Below are 23327 nucleotides of genomic sequence, written 5' to 3' on the forward strand. Positions count from 1 at the left end.
ATCGAATCAGAAGAACAATAAAGTTACTTCAGACTTGGCTCCGGCCTTTTGATATATCAGAACGAAACTTACAAATTCAGACTAGGCTGTATGGATTATAGTCCTTTGCCTTTCCCTATTGGGGATAAATTTTAAAACAACAACGTAATACTTGTTATTAATTTACCTTCAATAATTTTTCAAATAATTTTCCTCAAAATAAAATTATGGATTAAGTCAATATTTCTAAGAATTCGTAGATTTCTATCGTACAAATTATCCATTAATACATTTATATAACTGAAAATGTATGTAAAAAGCGTTGTAATGTCCTTGTTTTAGTTATATTATTGTTATTTAAGAACTATATTATTTTCATTACAGGGATGATTTAAAAAACTATGAAAATGCAGATACTATAAGTATTGATACACTAGCTCTTGAAGAAATATTGCAAGAGGAAAGAGAAAAAGAAATATCGGAATTAAAAACGCTTAGTAAAAAAGTGTGCTTTCTTCACACGAGTTTGTTGTATTACAGAAACCCTAAGACGAAAACTGGTGCGATATGTTACGAAGCGTGGAAAACTCTCATAAAGAAAGTTGGAGGATCTCTCAATACATGGAAAGATCTTGGATATGCTCTAGATATATCACAGGATGATTTAGATGTAAGCTTTTTTTAGTGATTGTATACAAAATTTCGCATTGATAGGATGAAAACAAACTTTTCTGATTCAGAGAAAGTTACTAAATACAATTTTATTTTTAAAAGTTATTCGCAACCTTACAATTTTGTGTAATTTCTATTTTATGAAGATAAATTTTAAATAGTTATAGTAGTTTGGATAATCTTTACTTATAATAAAACTGTACAGGTTTAATTCTGTTCTCAGAAGATGTTCAGAAGATTTTCGAAGGAAACTCTTTTTTTCAACACTGTAGCCGAATATGTAATTTTGCAATTCTGCTTTATATATCAAGTCACATACAGTGATCTCGCTGCGACTTTTTCAATATATAAAGTAAACAAATTCAACATATTTCATTAATTATCATAAAAATATATGTTTTTAAATATCTGAATTATGTGAAATATAAATTAGGTTAAATATTAAAAAAAAATTAAGTTTTTAAATTTTCATGGGCATTATGAACACTTGATTCTATGCAGCCGCAATCATGAAGTATCAGACATTGAAAATAAAGTTTCAAATTAATAATTGTGGTAAGTCCCTTAGAACCCAGTGTTCATATTAGAAATACAACTAAAACCTAATGATCCAAATCCAATATGTAATTCAAAATCCCCCTTTTGTAGTTGGAGAGGTCTTTCCATTATTTAATTGGAATCATTATAAAATAATAATTTCCCATATTTTCATTTTAACTTTCTTAAAATAAGCTTAAACATTTCTTAGATATAAAGCTCTTAACTTTTGGTGATGTATGAGCCATCCCACACTGAAAAAAATCCTTAAATCTAACCAGTAGTGAGAGATTGGTGCATTCATCCAAACTATTCAGATTCATAATATAAGTTTAGGTATAACATTGTTTTTTTGTATATTTCCGTTCTGTATTCTGTTAAATTTTTCAGTACATAACAAATTCAGTAAAAGAAGATCCAGCTGATATAGTTATAAAAGTATTTTTGCAAAACGAAACTGCCACATTAGATAAGATATTAGACGCTTTAGTAAAGATGAACAGATACGATATATTGAAAGCTGTTCAAGAACCATTTTCAAATTTATCTCAGTGTTTTAACAAAGAAGACAGTGGTTATCACAGCACAAGTAAAACAAGTGGCATTAGAGAAATCATAAGCCTAACAAATAATTTAAAAATTGATTTGCCGCCAGCTTTGAAAAAAAAATATGTGACTAAAGATAAGGACCAGAAACCGAAACAGCCATCTTTAAGTCCATCCAAGAAGACTGACAACGTGAAAGTTAAAAATGACCGTCCAATATTGTTCTTGACATATACAGAAGATGGTTTAGATACTGCTGTGAATATTCAGCAGTATATTAGCGATTGGGATGATATAAATGTAGAAATATTTACTCTAAATGGAAGAAGGGAAGAGGTGTATCAAAATCCAGAAAAAATTATTAGGGAATATTTTGAAAAGGTTGGTTTAAAATTTGATTTCACAAATTATTTCTTATTTTTTATCATAATAATCAATGGTTATTGTAATTATTGATTTAATCATTATTTTTATTTCAAAATTTAAATTATAAAATTAATTAATAAAATTAAATATATGCTATGCTATATTATTATTACATGAAAAATAAGTAAAATAGTTTATACTAATATTTGGGTAACCAATACTATATAAAAAAGTGAGTTATTTGAAGTTAATAAGAGGAGAATATCATTGCTCGTTCTCTATTCTGCATTACAAAGTTCATTAGTATGTTGTTATATCTATTGTTAATTTCCTTGAGTTTCCTCATTACACTTTTGCAGAACAGAATATATATTTGAAAGATATATCAATGGCCTAATAGTTAATCTTAATTAAGATCTTATATCAAGGCAAAGATATTTGTAAATGATTGTATACTGCAATACTAATTCATTGATTTCAGGCGGATTTTATAGTACCAATTATTACCTCAGGATATCTACACAGAATCAAATCTCATCAACCGCAGGTTCCTAGTACAAATGATAATTTAGATTATAAATATGTTAATTATATTTACAATTTAATAATTAATCACTACATATATGTAACTGGTTGTCTCAATGAGAAAGTCAGAAGTGTTTTGCCCTGTAATGCCAACGTAGATGTATTGAAAGAAATCTCAATGTATCCAGATTTAATGCCGTGGACTTATGAAAGTAATTTTGAAGAAAATTTTAAAGCATTTTTAAAAAAGGATTAACTTTTTAAAATAAAAACGATTAATAAAATATTTTTATACTTACTTTTAATAAATCAAAATATAAAATAACTCATAGAAAAGTGTTTTAGCTTTGTTATGCAAATGTACCTGTATTTTGGCAGTTAATAGTAAAATATCATAGTTTAATAAGCAGATACTATTTTATTTATTACTTTATTATCCAAAAATTACATTCTAAACTTAATTCTCTAAATAGTCAGTAGATTCCCAAGTTAGTCCGAGCAGTAGTAGTGAAAGAAAATTTACTAAAATTCCTGTTTAAATGAGAAAAGTACAAGTTTAGTTTTTAAAGTAAATTATGGTGCTGTTAGAGATAATTTGATGTAGATAAGTATTGAACTAAATATTCTTTAATACTGTAAATCAATAGACATACTTACGAAAAACAGGATATATTATATAGACTTAACCTTACATATAACACACAAATATGTTTATTATTATTATTTCTACTTTTTGGACAGTTCAGAATTATTTGTATCTTCCTCTGTGGTTTCGTCTGCAGTGCTAACATCATTGACGTCAATACCTGTGTCATCTTTGCTGCTATTTGCAAGTTCCTCCTAAAATAATTAAAAATATTATTTAAAAGATTTTCTTATAATTTGAAAAACAATCTAATAATAATCAACCTAAATCATGATGGAAGTTACGATATATTAAAATTTAATAGAATGAAAATATATTTTTATAATTTATGGTAATTTTTATGTACTTATAATATTGTCTAATCTGTCTTTACAATTAGTCTATAGTAATGTATGTGTTTTTGCTTCAACATGCTTATCTCTGAACCCAAGAATTATCCAATATAAAAAATAATCTATATTATTATTAAAAACTTAAATGTTGCTGTGATTGAATAGAGTGGAGAAGTGTCAATGAATACATTACCGTTCAAGATATATAGTAGGCTTATAATAATAAGGAAACCTGCATGAAATACATTGTTTTAAATGGCATGTACCTTAATAACTTCAACGAAACTATTGGCCTCGTCCAACATTTGTTTATACTGTAGATTCTCTTGTTTTAAATCTTCAATCACTTTCCGCAGTTTTTCATTCTCATCTAGTGCTTCTTGCAAAGCTACTCTATAAATAAAAATGTAGTATAATAGAACTGCAAACCTTAAAATATTATATTACATCAAATAATTTATTAACAATTTCACTTACTGACGCTTCTCAGCTAAAATTTGCCAGTATCTTTCTGAGGCACCGTCTGGATTTGTCAAATCTTCTGCACTTATTTTATTCTCAAGATTGACTTGGGTTTCCTTTGTAGATACATTTTTCTTCTTTATTTCTACATTTCTAAAAAGAACAAACATAGTATGTAATATTAAGATACCACTAAGTAATTCAGCTGTTATTTAAATGGTACCACTAAGTAATGACCGTAATATAAACCATTGACATACATAGCAGTATCCTGAGCAATATGGTGTTTCAAACTTTTTGATGGTCTACCCACTAAATTTTCTGTGTCAGTGGCGGTGTGTTGTAGGGTTTTAAGGGATCTTCTAGTAGTGCGAGGCATTTTCTGAAAGAAACAACACTAATTCAATGAGAAAATCTTCTTAAGCCTTTTATAAATTATTAAAATAACCTGTAAATTCAGACCGCTCAGTTTAACGAAAGTAAAGAAAATTATTGAGACTTGTAAATTAAAATCTTTTATAACACTATAAAATTTACCTATGAAGTAAATCTAGCGTTTGAAATAAGTAAAACAATAACTTTAATATACGGTAGAGTTTTGCCGCCAACAAAATTGTCTGTTGTCTGTTTTGGTTGACTTGACCAAAGAGATAGAGTCATAGATTATACACTTATATAGAGTATAACAAAGTTTTTTTTTTTTTAATTTTGGCATCGCGCGGTTTGCGCATATGCCACTAACAAAAGCAGGGAAACGTTTATCAAGATTTGAAAGGATATTACTACTACAAAGGACACGGAATTGGAAAAGGATCAGATAGGATTACTATGATAGGATAAGTATACGGATTTATGATTTGAAATTATTATCTAACAGGAAAATAGATAAAGCTGTATATATATCAGGATTAGAACATGAAAGAAGAGATTTGATAGAAGTAGGAAATGGTACACGGATGGAGACCAGATGATTATAAAAGGAAAAAACGTCATTCAAAGGGCAGGTAAAAAAAATATGATTAAGATTACCCACATCCCCACAAGCACACAAATCTGAATCAATTATATTAAACCTGGCCAAATGTACAGGTGTGCATGCATGACCCAATCTCTTTCGAATAATTGATGAAGTAACTTGTTTACCAAACCTCAGAGATGAAAACCATGGCTTACTAGGAATATTAGGTTGTAAAGACTTAAAAAATTTCCCCTTGATCCTCCCACTAGTTTCCCAAGCTTCATCCTAAGTTTTCTTAAGATAGAGCCTAGGCAGCGTAGTCAAATCATGGCAGTAATTAATGTAAGGATAAATGTCACCGCACACCATGGCCTCATTAGCTAGACGATCAGCTACAACATTACCAACAATATCTACGTGTCCTGGAATCCAGGCAAACATCGCGACATAGCCTCTTAAAACACAATTATGTAAAGCAGTTCTAATATTAAATATTACAGGATACATGGGTTTAGACTGAAATGGATATATTTGAATCGCCATTAAAGTGCTTTTAGAATCAGATAATATAAGGGTTTTTTCTAATTTTATTAACAAAATGTATTCTAATGTATTGAGGATACCAAAACATTCCCCTGTAAAAACAGATGTTTCGGGAGGAAACTTAATTTTTTGGACTATATTCAATTTTTTGTGATAAACCCCAATTCCAACATGAGTAGTATGTTTCGAAGCATCAGTGTAAATGTGATGCCAATTGTGGAAATTATCGTCTATCACAGAATTAAAGCCCAAGTTCAAACAAATATAAGGTGAGATAGTCAAACTTTCAAAACTACAGGAGAACAAAGGAAGTGAAGGACAACGATAAACAGGTGATTGAATGGACAAAAATTTTCGAAAACTAATTATTAAACAGGGTAAGGACTTATGTCTCCAATAAGCGGAGGTGTTAACTATTTCTGACAATAATTTGAGTTTATTAAAAAAGTGGATGATTAGAGTTCTGTACAAAGCGGAAGAAGAATTTGTCTGCTAAATATTGTCTGCGTAACTGTAAGGGTGGTTCACAACATTCAACTTGCAGGACATTAATAGGCGTAGTCTTCATAGCCCCAGTTATAACAAAGTTTAAAAGTAGACTTGACAAACTTTTGCATGTCGTCTTAACCAAAGAGTATGAAGGTAAAGGACCATGGGTAAAGGACTAAAGGTAGCCTTAACCAAAAGGTGGCCTTAACCTCTATATTTCGTGTAGGCAAGGGTATCTTAGCATACAGCCACCAGTTTTTGTTTTCAACTGCTTTAATTAGACTAGGTATGTTGTATCGTTAAAACGTTGAGAATTAGCTTATTTTACGAAATTTCTTCAAAGTTCAAGTTATTATTTATGTGTGTAAAACTAAAATAAATCTTTATATGTGGCTGTATAACAAAGACAATTTAATCAGTTGGCTACATAAAGACTTGATGAGTGATATATTTAATTTTTAAATAATTTATTAAATGCTGATTGCTTTCCATTCAAGCATATAAGCCTGTAAGGTTATTTATTACATAGTTCCTAATTTGGCAAATCCAGTTAAAACATTTGAAAAAACAATAGCAAATGACGAATAAGATTAAAACACTCAGATTTAATTTGTTGAATATTGAATAAAAACGTAAAAATCGTATAAATGTAACGCTTGTCATGAGTCATGAGTGATGACATCGTAACACTAGGCTGTAGCCATGTATTGAAAAAAAAAATGTGAATGAATGAATTTAGAATTAATGACTTTCACTAGTGCCGAATAGCACAGATGATTTCGCCAATGTCACGTAAGATGGAGAAGACACGACGGAGATTGGTCGGTGAATTAGAGGTAGCAACCTCAGTAGAATTTTGAAGACTGCCAAAATAGTAGGTATTATATATCAAACTATGTTTACTCAAACTTAAAATCATTGTCATTTATTTATTCATTAGCTGTCATCTAATGATAAAAAAAAAATTATTGACTTCAAAAATTGTACGATATATTTATTAACCTTTTTATTGCAAAAAAGCAAACATTATCTCAATTACACTGATTATAAAAATTTAAAATTAACTTAGATATAATAAAAAAAATCAAGTTCAGCCCAATCAAAAAAAATCTTCTTCTGAGTCACCAGTGTTAGTGTAAGAATTAAAATGTTTATCACCGTAAACATTCCAAAAAGCAACCTTCAGCCAGGGAAAACTTGGTATGTAAATACTATAAGGCACCATCACGGCTTAGATGTCTTATTTGAGGACCAGAAAACTATGTGTAGACTTGTTAGAAAGCTGTATAAAACTATAGAAGCAAAGATGTGGAAAACCAGATGAGGACAGTGAGTAAACTAAAATACAGCTTGAAAATACGTACATAAAAATCCATAAGTTTTGAGTCGGAATAAATTGAGGACAGGTAATAGGATATGCTTTTTGTTTGTTAAGTTTTCGTCTTTCTGTTGATACAGTAAAATGAATATATTACTATGCCAAATTTTTCGGACAATGCAGAGAAACGAATAATGTTGAAACAAGTTTTTTTTTTCAAAATGTAAAATTATGATCTGTATATTAAAATTTTGCAACCCTATTAAAAATGTCACTTTTAATGTCAACAACGTTAATTTGTCAATACCTATAACAGTTAGTTTTATTTATTGCTTTGAAGATGTGAATGTGTTTTCATATCGATACCGTTTTATCTTTCATCTATAAATTATTAGATAAGAGTTTTTTATTTCTAAGAGTATAAAAGTGTTATTTTAAAAATATATAAGTGTCTAAAACCTATATCTGATAATGGATACCCTCAGGTAAGTAAATATTTAATTAAATGAAATCAATTTTTATGATTATAATAATATTATTGATATTGTGTGATATGTAGTTATATATGTTAGTAATTCATACAATTTTTTACAGGTTTTATTTCGTGACCTGGAATGTAGCAACTAGGTCTCCAGGTCAAGACCTCAACTCATTACTGGATTTTCCATCGCAGTTTAATAAAAACAAACCTTTACCAGATTTTTATGTTATTGGGTATTGTTAAATTATTATAATCGCGTCTCAATTTCTGTATGTTCTTTCCTTCCAAAAATCAATTTAATATTTTTCAATTCTGGTATAGTTACAATAAGTGAAAGTTTAAATGCAATTAAGAGTAAGCTTCAGAATTTATGCTGACACATGTAATTGCTTGTACAATGATCTCTGTAAAATAAGAGGTTTACTGAAACCGCATTATCTCACCATTGCAGCATCTTAACAAGAATGACTGTTAATATTTGGAAATTATTTTCTAATTCTTATATTAAGATTAATTAAGTCGTTTTTACGGTCTATATTATTATAAAATATGAATTTGTGTTATTTTTAAGATTGCAAGAAGTTAAATCTCAACCACAGAATATGTTAATGGACAGTCTTTTCACCGATCAATGGACATCAATGTTCAATAAAATTCTGTGCAGACAAGGCTTTGTAGTAGCCAAGAGCATAAGGTTGCAAGGAATCATCTTGATTGTATATACTAAATTGAAACATGTAACACACCTAAGAGATATTGAGGCACAGTTTACTAAAACAGGATTGGGTGGATTATGGGTAAGTGCATATTGCTTATTTTTACATAATACTTGTGTACTTTCTTGCTTTGCTTTGAATTGTGTTACTGTTTTTAAAATATATGTATATTTTGGGTATTCATTTTTATACCTTTTTATGATATTTTTTACAAGATAGATGATAAGATAAGCCTAAAGAAGTATTGGTTTTGCTTTATAGATTACAAAAATTCTTATCATATTATTTATTTTCTATTACAATGTTGCGTTGATGCAACGGTCACAGCCATGGATTGTACCTGTTGCGCTGGCGGTTGCGGGTTCGATTCCTGTACATGACAAACATTTGTATTGGCCATACAGGTGTTTGCCGTGGTCTGGGTGTTTGTGCAGTCCTTGTGGGTCTCCCCATCGTGCCTGGGAGAGCACGTTAAGCTGTCGGTCTCAGTTGTTATGATGTACACCTGATTGCGATTGTTACTCATAGTAGGGAATATATCCGGTAACCCGCATTGAAGCAGCGTGGTTGATTAAGCTCTGATCCTTCTCCTATATGGGGAAAGAGGCCTATGCCCAGTAGTGGGATACTACAGGCTGAAGCAAAAAATTATAATGTTCTTAGAAGGACTTATTACTGTGAATGATTCAGTTAGTAACATGAACAATTGCATCATAGTTTTTAAACCTGAAATAAAACGTCAATACCAGAGAAGTTATAAACTATTTTTAAATAAAATAAAAAAATAAAATAAATTGACACAAAATGTGCAAATGTTTGGGAAATATCTTTTTACAAATCATGGTTTATTTATAACAGTAACTAACTAATAAGGATAAATATGTAAAATTGCCTTTTATGTATTTGTTTTCAATTATAAATCATAATTAATATTTGTGTGTAAAGTTAATAGTGATTTTAATTAATTACACTCGAGATTATGTTCTACCCTTTAGATTGTGTACTGTTAGTTTTTATCATGTTATTTTTTTTCGTAATTATAATTCCTATAATATATTAATTATTGATATTAAGTTTTGTGATATAGGTGGTCAATATTTAAAATAAAATTGTATGTGTAGATTTTTACAATTGTCTTAATTGAAAATGTAGAAATTAAATTTGAATTCACTACCTTACCATTGATGTTTTTATGATATAGAGCTCATTATTATTTTTAAACTAATTTTGTGCTTTTGTTGGTACACAACCAAAAAAAGCAAACATGTGCTTAGAATGCTGAGGCTATGAGAAGTAAACCCTAAATGCTTAGCTTGCCTCACTGTAGTCAAATTCAGGATTGTTGTAAAAAAATCGGTTATCAATTTTCGTAAACGGCCTATCTCAATACAATAAAAAACAGACAATATTTCAGTATGATTACTTTCAAAAATAAATATGGTATGTAACTGTTGTGTTTTTCAATGTTTATTTTTTTAAAACAATTTAAGAAAAGAAACTTGCTTTGTTGTTAATAGATTTAAAAAAAATGGAATTTTACTTTGATAAAAAATTATTAACACTTACAATGTTGTCCAAACTTTAAACCACGGTCGTCAATTTAATAAGCGGTGTAAAAAATTTCTTAAAACTTATCTGAAATAAAACACAGTTTATACTGCCATTTCATTTGCGAAATCAGTTCGTTGCATAATGTTTAGCAAATACACGCGTGAGGACACAGACATGCTTTGTAAGATTTTTGAAGTGAACGAAAATAACGACGCATTATTTATATAACTTAAATATAAGTAAACCTTACATCATTTGGTTTTGACGTGGGTTGCTGCATCAGATTTCTGAATACTTGGTAACGTTTGTAGCAAATTTGTCGATTTATTTCAAGATATTTAAACAAATACGAAATCAATAGAGGATTAGTTTTAGGAGAGTTGGAGACAAAAATATATTAGGAATGGTTTTCACTTTTTGATGGCTCAAACATTTGTACTAAAATACTTAAATGTATATATTATTTTATTTGTTATTAACCGACTTGAAAAAGGATGGTGTCCTCAATTCGACTGTCCTTTTTTTTTCGTATGTTACCTCGGAACTTTTTAGTGCATGAGTTGATTTCGATGATTCTTTTTTTAATCGAAAGGTGGTACTTGTCGTGTGGTCTCAGTTATTTTTTTTTGTTTACCTACTCGATCTATTGAACTAGGTTTTCGTTTGCGAGCAAAAAATTATATCACCAACAACATGTACACTGAAATCATTGCAATTACATAACGTGTGTAGGTGGTATCATACAATAAAAAAAAAAATAGTAGTATCTTAAAGGTAGGTAACAACATTAATGAAATTAGAATTAAGATTATTTTTACAACTCAATAAAATATTATTTATTTATTATGCAGATCTGCTAAAATAATAAATTAATTAAGTAAAGCATACTTAAATATTACGAGTATATCTTATGAATTACCTGCGTATGTAATGTTTGACGTTATTATGAATTTTTTAATCTCTCAATGAGAACAGCTTAGATCGTAATCTTCTCATGGTTAGTACCTACTTTAGCTTACCTTGCACTTGACGTTTAGTAATCTGTAATATAAATTGTTTATAAAATTAACATAGTTCTCAAAGTTCGTTAACTTTTCGATTATAATCAAAGACTTTACAGATAAAACTAGGTTAATATGTTAAAATATTTGGTCACGGGATTGATATATAAAAATAATTGGTTTATTTTAAAATAATGAGTAAATAGTAAACGTTAATTGCATTTGAAAATGACAAAGACACGCTGAGGTCACAAAAACTAAATATTATGTTAACGAACAGTCGCAAATTCGAACCATTATTAAATATTTGCCAATCGAGTTTGTTAAATCATTTTTGTACTTAATAATATTGTCACAGTGTTATGTTTATCGTCGATGAACGATAGTAAATTATTTTTTATAATTTCTAAGAGTTCATAAGCTATAAATATAAATGGTAGTAATAGGGAAGGATTTTCTATTTATCAGCTTAATATTCGGAATAAAATAAACTACCATACAAAAGCGACTTCAGGGCAATCAAATTTGACCAAGGCCAAATAGATACATAATATGTCCTACGCATGGTAAGCCCTTGTAATGTTACAAAAATGTAATAAATTAAAGCCCGTAAATTTGATAAAAAAAAAACTTTTAGTATTTAAGTCAAAGTAATTAGTCAGATAGGTACACGTTATTTGTTGTTTGTTTTATTACTAAAATCATACGTTTGTCTGTCAGTTCCGACACGCAATTTGAGTTTATTTCTTAATAACGATTATCGTAATATTCAAACATATAATATTCTTTCTCGCAAGAGACGTTGCACTCTAAAACGTCACTCAGGATAAGTCAGCGTCACTATGTCAGACGATTTCACTCTCCATAATTTTTCATACCACGGGCCTTGTATTGTTTTTAAAGGAGTCAACTCCCAAAAGCGTTAAAATAACTACAATAAGTAGCATAAACGCCCCAAATTCTAAGAAAAAAATGTCTGTGTCAGCTTCTACGCACGACTAGAGTTTACTCCTTCAGATCGACTCTCTAAATAGACACAAAAAAGGCTTACTAGTCTAAGAAAAAGATTAATACATATCAAATGGTAAATAAATTTACCATTTGATATGGTACGATGGAATAATTCCATCTATCTATCGATAGATGGCGTTATTAGAAAACGTCGTCGTTTATTGGAACCCTATTGGGTTCCGATAGATGGCCTAACGAGAAAAATAACTTGGCCACTCGTTCCGTAGGTTTTACTCCTCATATTTTTTTCATACCTTTTATGAAAATCGATTCTTAAAGAGTAAACTCCAAGAAATATACCAAATTGGTCGGGCCGTTTACAGCGCCTGTTCCTATCTATAGACCTTTATGTTGAAAAGACTTTCAGCATACGCTTATGTTTGACTGCTTGATTCAGCCTGTAGCATACCACTGCTGGGCATACTCCTCAATTCGGAGGGTATCTTACAAATATAATTTGCAAATTATGTAGTGTTGAACCTTCTCTTATATACACCCAGCTGTGGGCAGTTACAGGATGAATCGGTCAAACAATCATAGTATTAACAAGGGCTATGGCTCTTGTTCTTTATTGTTTTATATGAGTTCTTTGTTCCAGGGTAACAAAGGAGCGGTGAGCGTCAGGTTTAACATATACGGTTGTTCGGTGTGCCTAGTAAATTGTCACTTGGCCGCCCACGATTATATGCTCGAGGAGCGTATAAGCGAATACAACACAATAATTAAAGAACACTGCTATCACATTGCCGAGACTTCAAACATTTTATATCATGAGTAAGTATCATATAAATAACACAACTGTGTCATATTCGAAATAAAACGTGAATAAGGTTTAAATGTCATCATCATCATTACAGCCTATACAGTCCACTGCTGGACATGGGCCCCCACAAGTTTACGCCAAAAATAACGTGAAATTTTTGGCGTGAACTTGTGGAGGCCTATATCCAGCAGTGGACTGTATAGGCTGTAATGATAATGATGAACGTGAACTCATGTGTGTTGCCCATAGTCACCACGTTGGGCAGGCGGGTTGGTGACCGCAGGGCTGGCTTTGTCGTAGGTTTAAATGTATTCTAAAGTAATTAGCAAATAGGTACTTTTCTTGTGATGATGTTTATATAACTAGCTCTTCCAAATTAAAAAAAAAAAATCTTCATTTAACAAAGTTCTAAATATCTACACTTTTGAATTGTCATTATTTTGATCTTTCTACGTTCGTCTGTTTCAAGTTCCGTTCGGATTCTTCGTTTGTACTTTTTTTAACCGACTTCCAAAAAAGGAGGAGGTTCTCAATTCGACTGTATTTTTTTTTTATTTTTTTTATGTATGTTACATCAGAACTTTTGACTGGGTGGAGCGATTTCGACAAATTTTCTTTTAATCGAAAGGTGGTGTGTGCCAATTGGTCCCATTTAAATTTATTTGAGATCTAACAACTACTTTTCGAGCTATATCTAATAATGCGTTTTTACTTGACGCTTTTTTCGTCGACCTACGTTGTATTATACCACATAACTTTCTACTGGATGTACCGATTTTGATAATTCTTTTTTTGTTGGAAAGGAGATATCCTAAGTTTAGTACCATGATAAGGAAACCAGGATCTGATGATGGGATCCCGGAGAAATTGATGGAAATTCTTGAAAATCCGCAATAACTTTTTACTGGTTGTACCGATTTTGATAATTCTTTTTTTGTTGGAAAGAGGATATCCCTAATTTGGTACCATGATAAGGAAACCAGGATCTGATGATGGGATCCCAGAGAAATCGAGGGAACTTCTTGAAAATCCGCAATAACTTTTTACTGGGTGTACCGATTTTAATAATTTTTAATTTAATCGAAAGCTGATGTTTGTCATGTGGTCACATATAAATTTTATTGAGATCTGATAACTACTTTTTGAGTAATCTTTGATAACGCGCAGTTACTTGACTATTTTTTGTCGATCTACGTTGTACTACTCGTCGATGTAATTGAAGTCGGTTTTTTTTTTCGTTTGCGAGCAAACACAATTATTTTCGTACATTGTTACATCGGAACTTTTGACTGGGTGGATCGATTTCGATGATTTTTTAAATCCAAAGATGTTGCGTGTCGTGTGGTCCTATATAATTTTAATTGAGATCTAACAAGTATTTTTCGAGTAATAATGCTTATTTGCTTGATTACTTTTTCGTCGACCTACTTTACATTACAAATACTTTACAATTTCTTCTTCATCATTATTATTATTTTACGTTGTATTATGGCGCATAACTTTTCACTGGGTATACCGATTTTGATGATTCTTATTTTAATCGAAAGCTGATATTTGGCTTAGGGTTCTATTTAAATTCGATCGAGATTTGATGAATACTTTTCGAGTAATCTTTGATAGCGCGTATTTAATTATCGATGTAATTGAAGTCGGTTTTTTTTCGTTTGCGAGCAAACAATTATATCCGTTATTTTCAAGCGTGTAAAGAATACTTCGCATTAAAACGTAAAAATATATTTTTTATTTTTAATATTCAAAGTAATTACCCATGGAATCAATGCATTTTTGCCAACGTCGTGGTAACTTATTGATGCCTTTCTTGAAAAACTCTGCTGGACGGGAGGCAACAAACTCTTTAAAGGCATTTTGTACTGCCTCTCGGGTATTGAATTTTTTTTCCTGCCAAAAAGTTATCCAAATTCTGGAAAAAGTGGGAGTCTGTAGGGGCAATATCTGGTGAGTACGGTGGATGACGGAAAACCTCCAACCCCAGCTCTTGTAACTTGGAGACTGTTTGCTGTGCAGTATAAGGTCGTGCGTTGTCGTGGAGGAGCAGCGGAGCCGAGCGATTGACCAAAGCTGGTTGGAGACGTTTGAGCTTCCCCATCATTGTGTTAAGTTCTTCATAGTACACATCTGCAGTAATGCTCATGTCGTTTGGTAAGAAGCTGTGATGAGTTACAGCGGCGCTAGACCACAAAACAGTTACGATCACTTTCTTAGGGGTCATTTTTCGTTTAGGGCATTGTTTAGGTATTGAACTAGGATCTAACCATCTAGCTGAGCGCTTGCGATTGTTGAATAGAATCCATTTTCGTCACAAGTAACAACGCGATTCAATATGCCTTCGTTTGTGTGTCTGTTGAGCATAGCAAGGCACGTCTCGACGCGTATTTCGCGCTGGCGTTCATTCAATTCGTGAGGCGCCCATTTGTCGAGCTTCTTTACCTTGCCAATTTGAGCCAAATGGACCAATATTGTTTTAGTGCTAACTTCGAAAGCTGCTGCTAATTCAGCTGTAGTTTGAGAATCATCAGCCTCCACGATCGCCTTTAATTCGTCATTCTCGACCAACATTTTTGGTCGACCACGTGGTTCATTTCTTAGGTCAAAATTAACGAAACGAAAGCGAGCAAACCAATAACGGGTGATACGATCCTTAGTAGTGTTCGCACCGTAAACGTTGTTAATGTTGTGTGCCGCTTCTGCCGCTTTGCTACCACGACGGAACTCATATAATCACTCGAATTTTTAACATATCCATGATGACGAAAAAACGTACAAATGCGATGTAAACAAAACGCTAACCATTAAACAAATGACTAATTATAATATAAAAGAATTCTATATTTTTAATAATAAAAATTTGAAATTCGAGTTCTTAGCGATTTTTGTTTAGTTTTGGAATAGCCAGTACGATGAAACGGCAATTTTATAGGCGAAGACGATACTAAGTTTCAATAGATAACACCAGATTGTAGTAGATAATAGTAGTAGGAAGTTGTTTTAAAATAAATTTGCTACCTGATACTGTCCTGTCACACAGCAGTGTTATCACAATGCGTTTAGTCATACACTCTAAACGGATTAGAGATACAACAGATAATTTATTATAATTAATGATATTATTAGATATTACATTAAAGTGACTTGTTATTGAAAAAATGTAAATAAATAATGCGTAGTCTGTACACATAGCGGAGTGTAAATGTTTTATAGGATAAGTTTGGCTATACACATGAAAAATAACTGTTATGGTAATAATCGTTACCATTTTGAAATGCAGTACAACATTTGTTCCGCTGTAGCATTAATAACGTTTATAAGGAAAAAAAAAAAAAAAAAACTAAAAGTAACACGTATAGTCGTAGTCGTGATAAATTAAGTGGTATGAATTAATTAATCTATTATTTAGCTTGATAAATAGAATAAAAGCAAGAACAACAATTTTTCGACAACAATTTGTTCTGCAATATTAATTTAAATTTTATTAGAATCAAAATAGTTTTAAGTTTAAGTTATGATATGCCTTTGAAATAATTTTTTTGAGGTAGGGCAAAGTTGTAAATATCTCGCTCAACATTTGGATCTCAAGCTTACAGAAGATCACATCTAAATTACACCACTCTCGAGTGTTGGGTTCCTGTGTTGAGTAAGGTAAGAGGAGTATCAGGCGTCCATAAGCTACGGTATCTACTTAACTTCAGGTGCACTGTTCACGTGTTGCCACCTTTGTAGTATAAAAAAATTGAAGCGCTGTTGTGGTGTCAAAATACTATTACTTACGTTTATGTAATGGTTACCCCACATTTACTTTAAGTTATTTAAAATATGCTAAGAGATATGAACCAAGTGTTAATTGCATTTTTAATTTCAGCTACGTATTTTGGGTGGGTGATCTCAACTTTCGTTTGGACCATCCTTCTGATAGTAGTCCATCATCAGAGGAAATCGTAGCTGCTTTAGAAAAAGTTGAGAAGGATAAATACACGTCGTTATTAAAACACGATCAATTGTTGGCTGTGATGAACAGCGGGGAAGCATTTTCAGAATTTAGTGAACCTGAGATCAAGTTCCCTCCTACATACAAATTTAATATTGGGACCGACGATTATGATTTGAAGTGAGTGTGTTATGATTAAGCGTTTACATGTTGGAAACTATATCTCTTTAAGTAGATATATTATTTATTTGTAATATAGCATATTGCGCTGTTTCTTTAACGTGTTTCACCACTAGTTATATCTGCAATTTCGTTTATGATTGCTGTCCCTTTTTTCGACCCTGTAAAGTTAAGTATTGGACCAGTTTATGATGAACCGTACGTTTAAAGCTTTCGGGATATTTCGGGTTTCAAGTAATTTGGAAAATATACCGAGGGTTATCACTTTCAAAAAGCATAAATGAAATCGGATTATGTCTTAATGAATTTTAACTTTAACTTTCTCTCGAATGAAGGTTACTGCGTTTTGGGATAAATCATACCCAGTTTCCTAGCTGGTAAGAATAATTCATATTGTGCCTTCTTAGCTTTAATTAATTAATTAATATTGGTTTGATTTGCGGCCAAGACACAAAGAGTTTGGCTTTTTTGTATTTATTTTCCAAAAAATATGAACAATCTACAAACTCGATCGGTTGTACCTTTATTATAATTTTAATTAAATATTAATAATGCCTACTTCTTAAGTAAATCCATATTTATAATGTTTATAATTTTTCTGCACTGTATTTATAAACATACTTGATAACCTGTACCGTTAAGACTGGTAAATAGTTTTGATAATTAAAATAAATGTCTTTGACATATTGTATGTTAATGAACTTATAAATTAAATATTATATTTTCCCTGTATCATATGCATTTAGTAAAACTAATCGGGTGACCAAAACGGAGAATAAATCTAGCTAATCTAGTGCAATATATTCTGAAGTGTAATGCTAATTGGTAATAATGTGTATTTCAGACGTAAACCATCGTGGACAGACAGAATATTGTACAAAGTGATAGCGAACAACTATGAAAATATAACGTTGAGGGCTGATTTGATATCTTACAACCACATGCCCCACTATATGGTCAGCGACCACAAGCCTGTTGTCGCACAGTTTAACATAAAAGTTAGTATTGTATTTTATCTATTCTAACTTTTCATAAACACAAAATATACCTTATTATTATAACAATAAAGTTCAACTTTTAAAAATATATTTTATTTGAACATTGATAAACGTTTAAACCGTAAGTTTGGAAAATAATTTATGTCTTTTTAAACTGCTTATGATGTAAAAAATGCGTTACTTGTGCGTTATCTTTTTCATAATAAATTCATTGTAATATAAGGTTGTTTTGTGGTTTGTATGGAAAAAGGTGGATTGTTTTTGCTTGTATTTGTTTGCTTGTATTTAATATGTTGTGATTCCATAACTTATCTATTTGTGGTTTTTCATACTAATAATAATTATTTGACATAGTTTTAATATTGGTTGTATGCAGTGCAGTAGTTGTGTGGTGTAGTAGACAACATCTCTAAGATGATTCTTGAAAATAAAACTATCGCTTTCAGTAGTTAGTAGTATGTAATTTGCTTACCATTTTTGACACAAATTTGATTTTGACACAATTTATATGACTGTGCTTTATGGCAAAGTCTATCTCTAATAAGATAAATCAATGATTGATAAAATAAATATTGAAATTAGTTATAACTCGGTATGATCGTAATTATTACTTCTCATAAATAGTATGGTGTACTGTTTTTTTTTGTGTTTAGCAAAACAAATTCAATGTTAATCTCAGTTTTGTTATCATGTGTTTTACATACTTCAAGTATTTTAAAGATTAAATATTATTAGTAAAGTAAATAATGTATATTTCTGAAACTATATTTCTTATAACAATCGTATTTCTAAACATGTCGTCGATGATAGTATATCCGTCAATATATCAAAGTCGTAATCTGATCGAAAGACTATTATAGACAATCCGACGATATTGTTGAATTTATTTCTGAAATAATTCGTCGTTAAATGAGAAAACGCACCAAATGTTACTTTTCCTTTTTTTGTTACAATTTTACTATCGTAGTTACACAATATTTAAGTAAAACTCTTATCACATAATCTCCACAACATGTAAAGATTCTTTACATATAACTTGTTTACGCTCGAAGATTTGAGATAGAACTCGATTCTCATATGTATACGTTAAAAATATCTATATTAATATAATGTTGCTTAAAGTTAAATGATATTGTTTACAATAAGTTTGTGTAGTTTTATATTGTTAGTTGTTTCTGTTACAATGTTTGGGAGAATATGTTTTAAAGAGTGTTTATATTTTCAAGTATACAAAATAATATTATATTATGTTATACTCGAGATCAACGCAATCATTTTTTTTTCTTCTTTGTCTTAAGAAATATTCACAAAGACCAGTCCCGAGACAATGTATTTTTTTTTATATATTATTGTTTTTATTATATTATTACATCATGTGATTCCGTTTATATTAGTCAATTATTTAAATACTATTACTATTAAAATTAATTGAAATATACATCTTATCACATCACATATGACATCACTATTTTATGTTTACCGCAAACTTAACAAACGACATAGTAAATAATTTATTTATATATTTCTGCAAACATGTCTTCTTCTATTTTATAATAAAAATGTTTATTATTATTTTCTATTATAACAACGTTTTTTGTTTTTTTTTCGTAATGTATGATGTTTTGTACATAATTGTAGACATGTGCTTTAGTTTTGCTTTTGATAAAGTATTTTTAATTTGCACTAACTAACACACCAACAATGCACGGTAGATTCGATCCGCTGTCCCCGTAGAGGTACCAAAAATAAAGAAGACACAGATACGCATGCGTTCTGCTCTAATACCGCCTGAGGGTGATGCTTCAATGGTAGAACCAATAGCTGCCTTTTCGGCTTTAGACGATAATATTGGTATAGATTCTACAGAACAAGAGGAAGAGGTGAGATATGTTTTAATAAATATTTCCGAGCTTTACATTTTTATTTTCTACCCGTTGTTACGAATAATCCGTCTGTGTCCAGATTAATTCTGTAAAACTAAGAGGTTATATTTCATGTAATAGGAACTATATTGTCTGCGTTCACATGGTCACTACACTAAAATATTGTTATAATCTTTAAATTTTTCTTTTTGAGTTAAGTAGTAAAAATTTTCCTACCTGCAATTAATATAATAAAATGTAAAGTACATAATGTATGTTAATATAAGATTTTTAGATAATAACAAAATAGAAAATAAATTAGGTACTTTCAAAAGGTTTTTTTTTTAAATAGATTTTCTTATATTTGCACCAAAATTAATAGTTTTCTTCTAATATTGACTGAAAATAAAATGATCCTAAATAATTAAATTTGTGTCACAAAACACGTTGTTGATTTTTCTGTTTCCTTTCAGGCGTTTTCCAACTACACAGTTAAGACGGTGGAGTTTGATCCAATTGTTCGTATTTGGTACATAGGCGATGCCGATTTTAGGACACAGTGTACTTTGTCTCCTGATGTGGAAATACATCCTAATGATTGGATTGGAATATACGATGTAAGTACTACAAAACTTCCTTAATAAAAAATGAAAAAAAAATGACAATAAAATCTTTGGTATAAAATGAACATGTAGTAGACCCTTGTAGAAAAAGTCAAAACCTTTCGCACGTATAATAATTGCAGAATTATTCAATTTTTAATCCCTTAAATACGACGACGCATTGGTGCAATAGTCACAGCACTGGTTTGTGGCTGTTTCGCTGACGGTGCGGGTTCGATCCCTGTACATTTGTATTGGCGATACAGCTGTTTATCGTAGTAGTTTCCGGACCTCCAACACTGGAGATAATCGTAGTGGCCGTCGAGTGTGAGGCGTTTATTTATTTATTTAAAAAAAATCCCATAAATGTCATTTTTCAGGCCGATTTCCAAAATTTGGACAATTACATAGTGTACGAGTACCTCGCGAAGGTCAGCGTGGCCCCTACAGCTGCTCCGGGGACGCTTCGAAAAGTGACTCTTAGCTTCCCTGTTGGTAGTGGAGTACGAACGCCCGGCTTCTACCGGCTTATATACTTCAGTCAGCCTAATAGCGAAGTCAAGAGCGTTTTAGGTTGGTAACTAAATAATTTAAATTTTTTTTTGTCTCAATATAATATTTTTGATCGCATAGAACAAGTGGATTATTTTTTTTATTAATAAACTAGCGTAATATCCATTTGATGTTGTAAGCGGTTACTTTGCTGACCCTAACCTCGACCATTCTTCGTAGCTCTAACTACCTTTCTCGCCATAAGATCACAATACTGCTTGAGACCAGTATTATCTAACTATGGTCTTCTATAATGTGGAGGTACCTCCACATTGTAGAAGATTTCTTTTATTTTTCATTTTATTTTCACTCAATATTAGACCTCCACATTATATAGAATATTTCCTGATGTGCCCTACCTAATGTTTTATACCTTAAGTTTTATATATTTAACTCATTTTTTTTTTCTAGGTATATCCGAACCGTTCGAGGTAAGTAGCAAAGAAGACAGGTTAGTAACAATCGACCCCTGTGTCGAGGCGTCAACGAGTTCATCCCCCGGTCGCTCTAAACCCTCTACAGCCACAACGGACATATTCACAGACTTCACTGGCCTCGATGTAGCTAAACTTTCACGCCATTTCTCAAACGACCTCAGTATTGACTGACTAAAGGGTTACCTGCCTGGCTCACCGGCGAATAGACGGAAAGCTGGCCCTTAGTTTTTAAGTAAAATTGCAAACTGTCACAATTTATTTGAAGCACTCAGAAGAGCTGTCAATCCACCAAAAATTTATTTATTTCTATATTTCATTTCACTCATATACGAGGGTCGTCCGATAAGTACTTAGCCTCACCGCACGATAGCGCCACCATCGCAAGAAAGATATAATATCGTTTAGAATATTTTTGTAGATGGCTACTGTCAAAGTTTTAGCCGGTTCGGACTTGTAGTTTTGTTTTGTGTGTGGAAGTGGACGTGTCCGCGGATTTTAGAAAAATGGTGAAAGAGTAATATGGGACGGTGATTTCATTCTTGTTTTTTGAATGGAATAGAATTTGTATGCTGTGTACGGTGACTCTTCTCCTTCAATGCCGACCGTCGAAAATTTGTTAGCCATATTCCACAGTGCGGCCACTACTTTGCAGATCTCTAGAAAACTAATTTTTTAGATGCGTTAAAGAAGTTGCAGCATTACTGGTTCAAGAGTATAGAACTAAAAGGAGACTATGTTGAGAAATAAATTACCAGTTGTCCGAAATTTTATTTTTACTTTTGTAGGCTAAGTACTTGTCGGACCACCCTTGTAAAGTCCATCTTAATTCACATGCACTTAAAAGATGATTATTAATTTAAAATAAAGGAGGGATATAAATACTTGATATATATATTGAATACTTTTTTGGGATTGAACTACTCTTCAACTGTGAGATAAAAGCTGTCTCGTGTTCAGCATGTAGACTTAAATAGAAAAAAATATTTGACTCATATATCATGACATATACGGCAAATGAACGTTCAGAATATTTAATCGCTATAACGTAGTTAAAAATTCCGTTCTTAGTTGCTTAGTTGGTTGGTTAAAAGTTAATGGCAAATGTACTTTGATCGTAGTTTTCTATATAGTAAGTGATAATAATAATAATGAAGGTTTTCAGATATTTTTCAAATCCGAACATTATTTAAGCAAATTATTGGTTAAATATGTATTTATCGATATTCTTAAAGACACTTGATATCATTACAAATAAACGTATTAGTGAAAAATAGTCACAAATTAAAATTAAATCGTAGTTAAAATATTCAAAGTATCTCTATATTTAAAATAGTTTTGAGAACAAGTCAGCAGTACAATTTTTTGAAAAACATATTAAAATAATTGTGAAATTGATCAGTATTATCATCAGACCTTTGATGTTTCAACGTCGATTTATGTTTGAGAATTTTTGATGATATTTACCATTCCAATAAATATTGTCAGTAGAATGTTGAAATACCAAATCAGTGTGAGGTATATATTTTAATATTAAAGCCTAAATTAGCCTTAATTTAGAGTAATTATCAAATCTAAACAGTTATGTCGTACGAGTAACACCCCATGGCTTTAGACAATAAACGTTGTGTTAATTGTTGTAATATAGTTAATAAAAATATTAACATATAATATTTTGTGATTCAGTTAGTACAATTTGTATAACAATGTACATTAAAATTAGTGCAATTTGTAGATATATTTATTGTTATGTAAAAACTATGCCATTCTATATTGTTAAATGATAAATACAATAATAACAAGGGTAGATAAATGTTTCTTCTTGCATCAATAGACTATGTAAGGTGTATATTTAATAGT

The 23327-nt window shown here is 30.9% G+C and overlaps 3 protein-coding genes across 4 annotated transcripts; 2 read left to right on the forward strand and 1 right to left on the reverse strand.

The window, feature by feature from the left end:
* Positions 1-146: 146 nt before the first annotated feature.
* LOC123656478 lies at positions 147-3034 on the forward strand. Its single transcript, XM_045592158.1, has 4 exons — positions 147-287; positions 364-649; positions 1579-2115; positions 2582-3034. Coding segments are annotated over exons 1-4 (1125 nt in total). The 5' UTR covers positions 147-285; the 3' UTR covers positions 2882-3034.
* Positions 2905-6944, reverse strand: LOC123656477 (geminin-like). 2 transcript variants are annotated; one of them, XM_045592157.1, is made up of 5 exons: positions 6900-6944; positions 4326-4447; positions 4081-4218; positions 3870-3996; positions 2905-3465 (listed from the first exon to the last, which is right to left on the reverse strand). In XM_045592157.1, the coding sequence occupies exons 2-5, from the start codon at positions 4442-4444 to the stop codon at positions 3352-3354; spliced, it is 498 nt and encodes a 165-aa protein (XP_045448113.1). In that variant the 5' UTR covers positions 4445-4447; positions 6900-6944; the 3' UTR covers positions 2905-3351. The 2 variants fall into 2 exon arrangements, with proteins under 2 accessions (XP_045448113.1, XP_045448112.1); XM_045592156.1 differs by lacking the exon at positions 6900-6944 and adding an exon at positions 4603-4716.
* A 900-nt stretch (positions 6945-7844) lies between these two features.
* Positions 7845-21756, forward strand: LOC123656139 (inositol polyphosphate 5-phosphatase K-like). Its single transcript, XM_045591848.1, has 10 exons — positions 7845-7858; positions 7968-8087; positions 8426-8651; positions 12732-12907; positions 16774-17019; positions 17864-18017; positions 19730-19897; positions 20335-20496; positions 20862-21054; positions 21445-21756. The coding sequence occupies exons 1-10, from the start codon at positions 7845-7847 to the stop codon at positions 21639-21641; spliced, it is 1656 nt and encodes a 551-aa protein (XP_045447804.1). The 3' UTR covers positions 21642-21756.
* The last annotated feature ends 1571 nt before the right edge of the window (positions 21757-23327 follow it).

The sequence above is a fragment of the Melitaea cinxia genome, chromosome 9, assembly GCF_905220565.1.
Source record: "Melitaea cinxia chromosome 9, ilMelCinx1.1, whole genome shotgun sequence".
NCBI lineage: Eukaryota > Metazoa > Arthropoda > Insecta > Lepidoptera > Nymphalidae > Melitaea > Melitaea cinxia.

Coding starts and splice junctions, on each gene's coding strand:
- LOC123656478 (XM_045592158.1), top strand. Junction 650..1,578: donor TATCACAGGATGATTTAGAT/GTAAGCTTTTTT, acceptor TAAATTTTTCAG/TACATAACAAATTCAGTAAA. Junction 2,116..2,581: donor TTAGGGAATATTTTGAAAAG/GTTGGTTTAAAA, acceptor CATTGATTTCAG/GCGGATTTTATAGTACCAAT.
- LOC123656477 (XM_045592157.1), bottom strand. CDS start 4,444: ATGCCTCGCACTACTAGAAGATCCCTTAAAACCCTACAACACACCGCC. Junction 4,219..4,325: donor ATTGCTCAGGATACTGCTAT/GTATGTCAATGG, acceptor TGTTCTTTTTAG/AAATGTAGAAATAAAGAAGA. Junction 3,466..3,869: donor GTTTCGTTGAAGTTATTAAG/GTACATGCCATT, acceptor TAATTATTTTAG/GAGGAACTTGCAAATAGCAG.
- LOC123656139 (XM_045591848.1), top strand. Junction 8,088..8,425: donor CCAGATTTTTATGTTATTGG/GTATTGTTAAAT, acceptor GTTATTTTTAAG/ATTGCAAGAAGTTAAATCTC. Junction 12,908..16,773: donor TCAAACATTTTATATCATGA/GTAAGTATCATA, acceptor TTTTAATTTCAG/CTACGTATTTTGGGTGGGTG.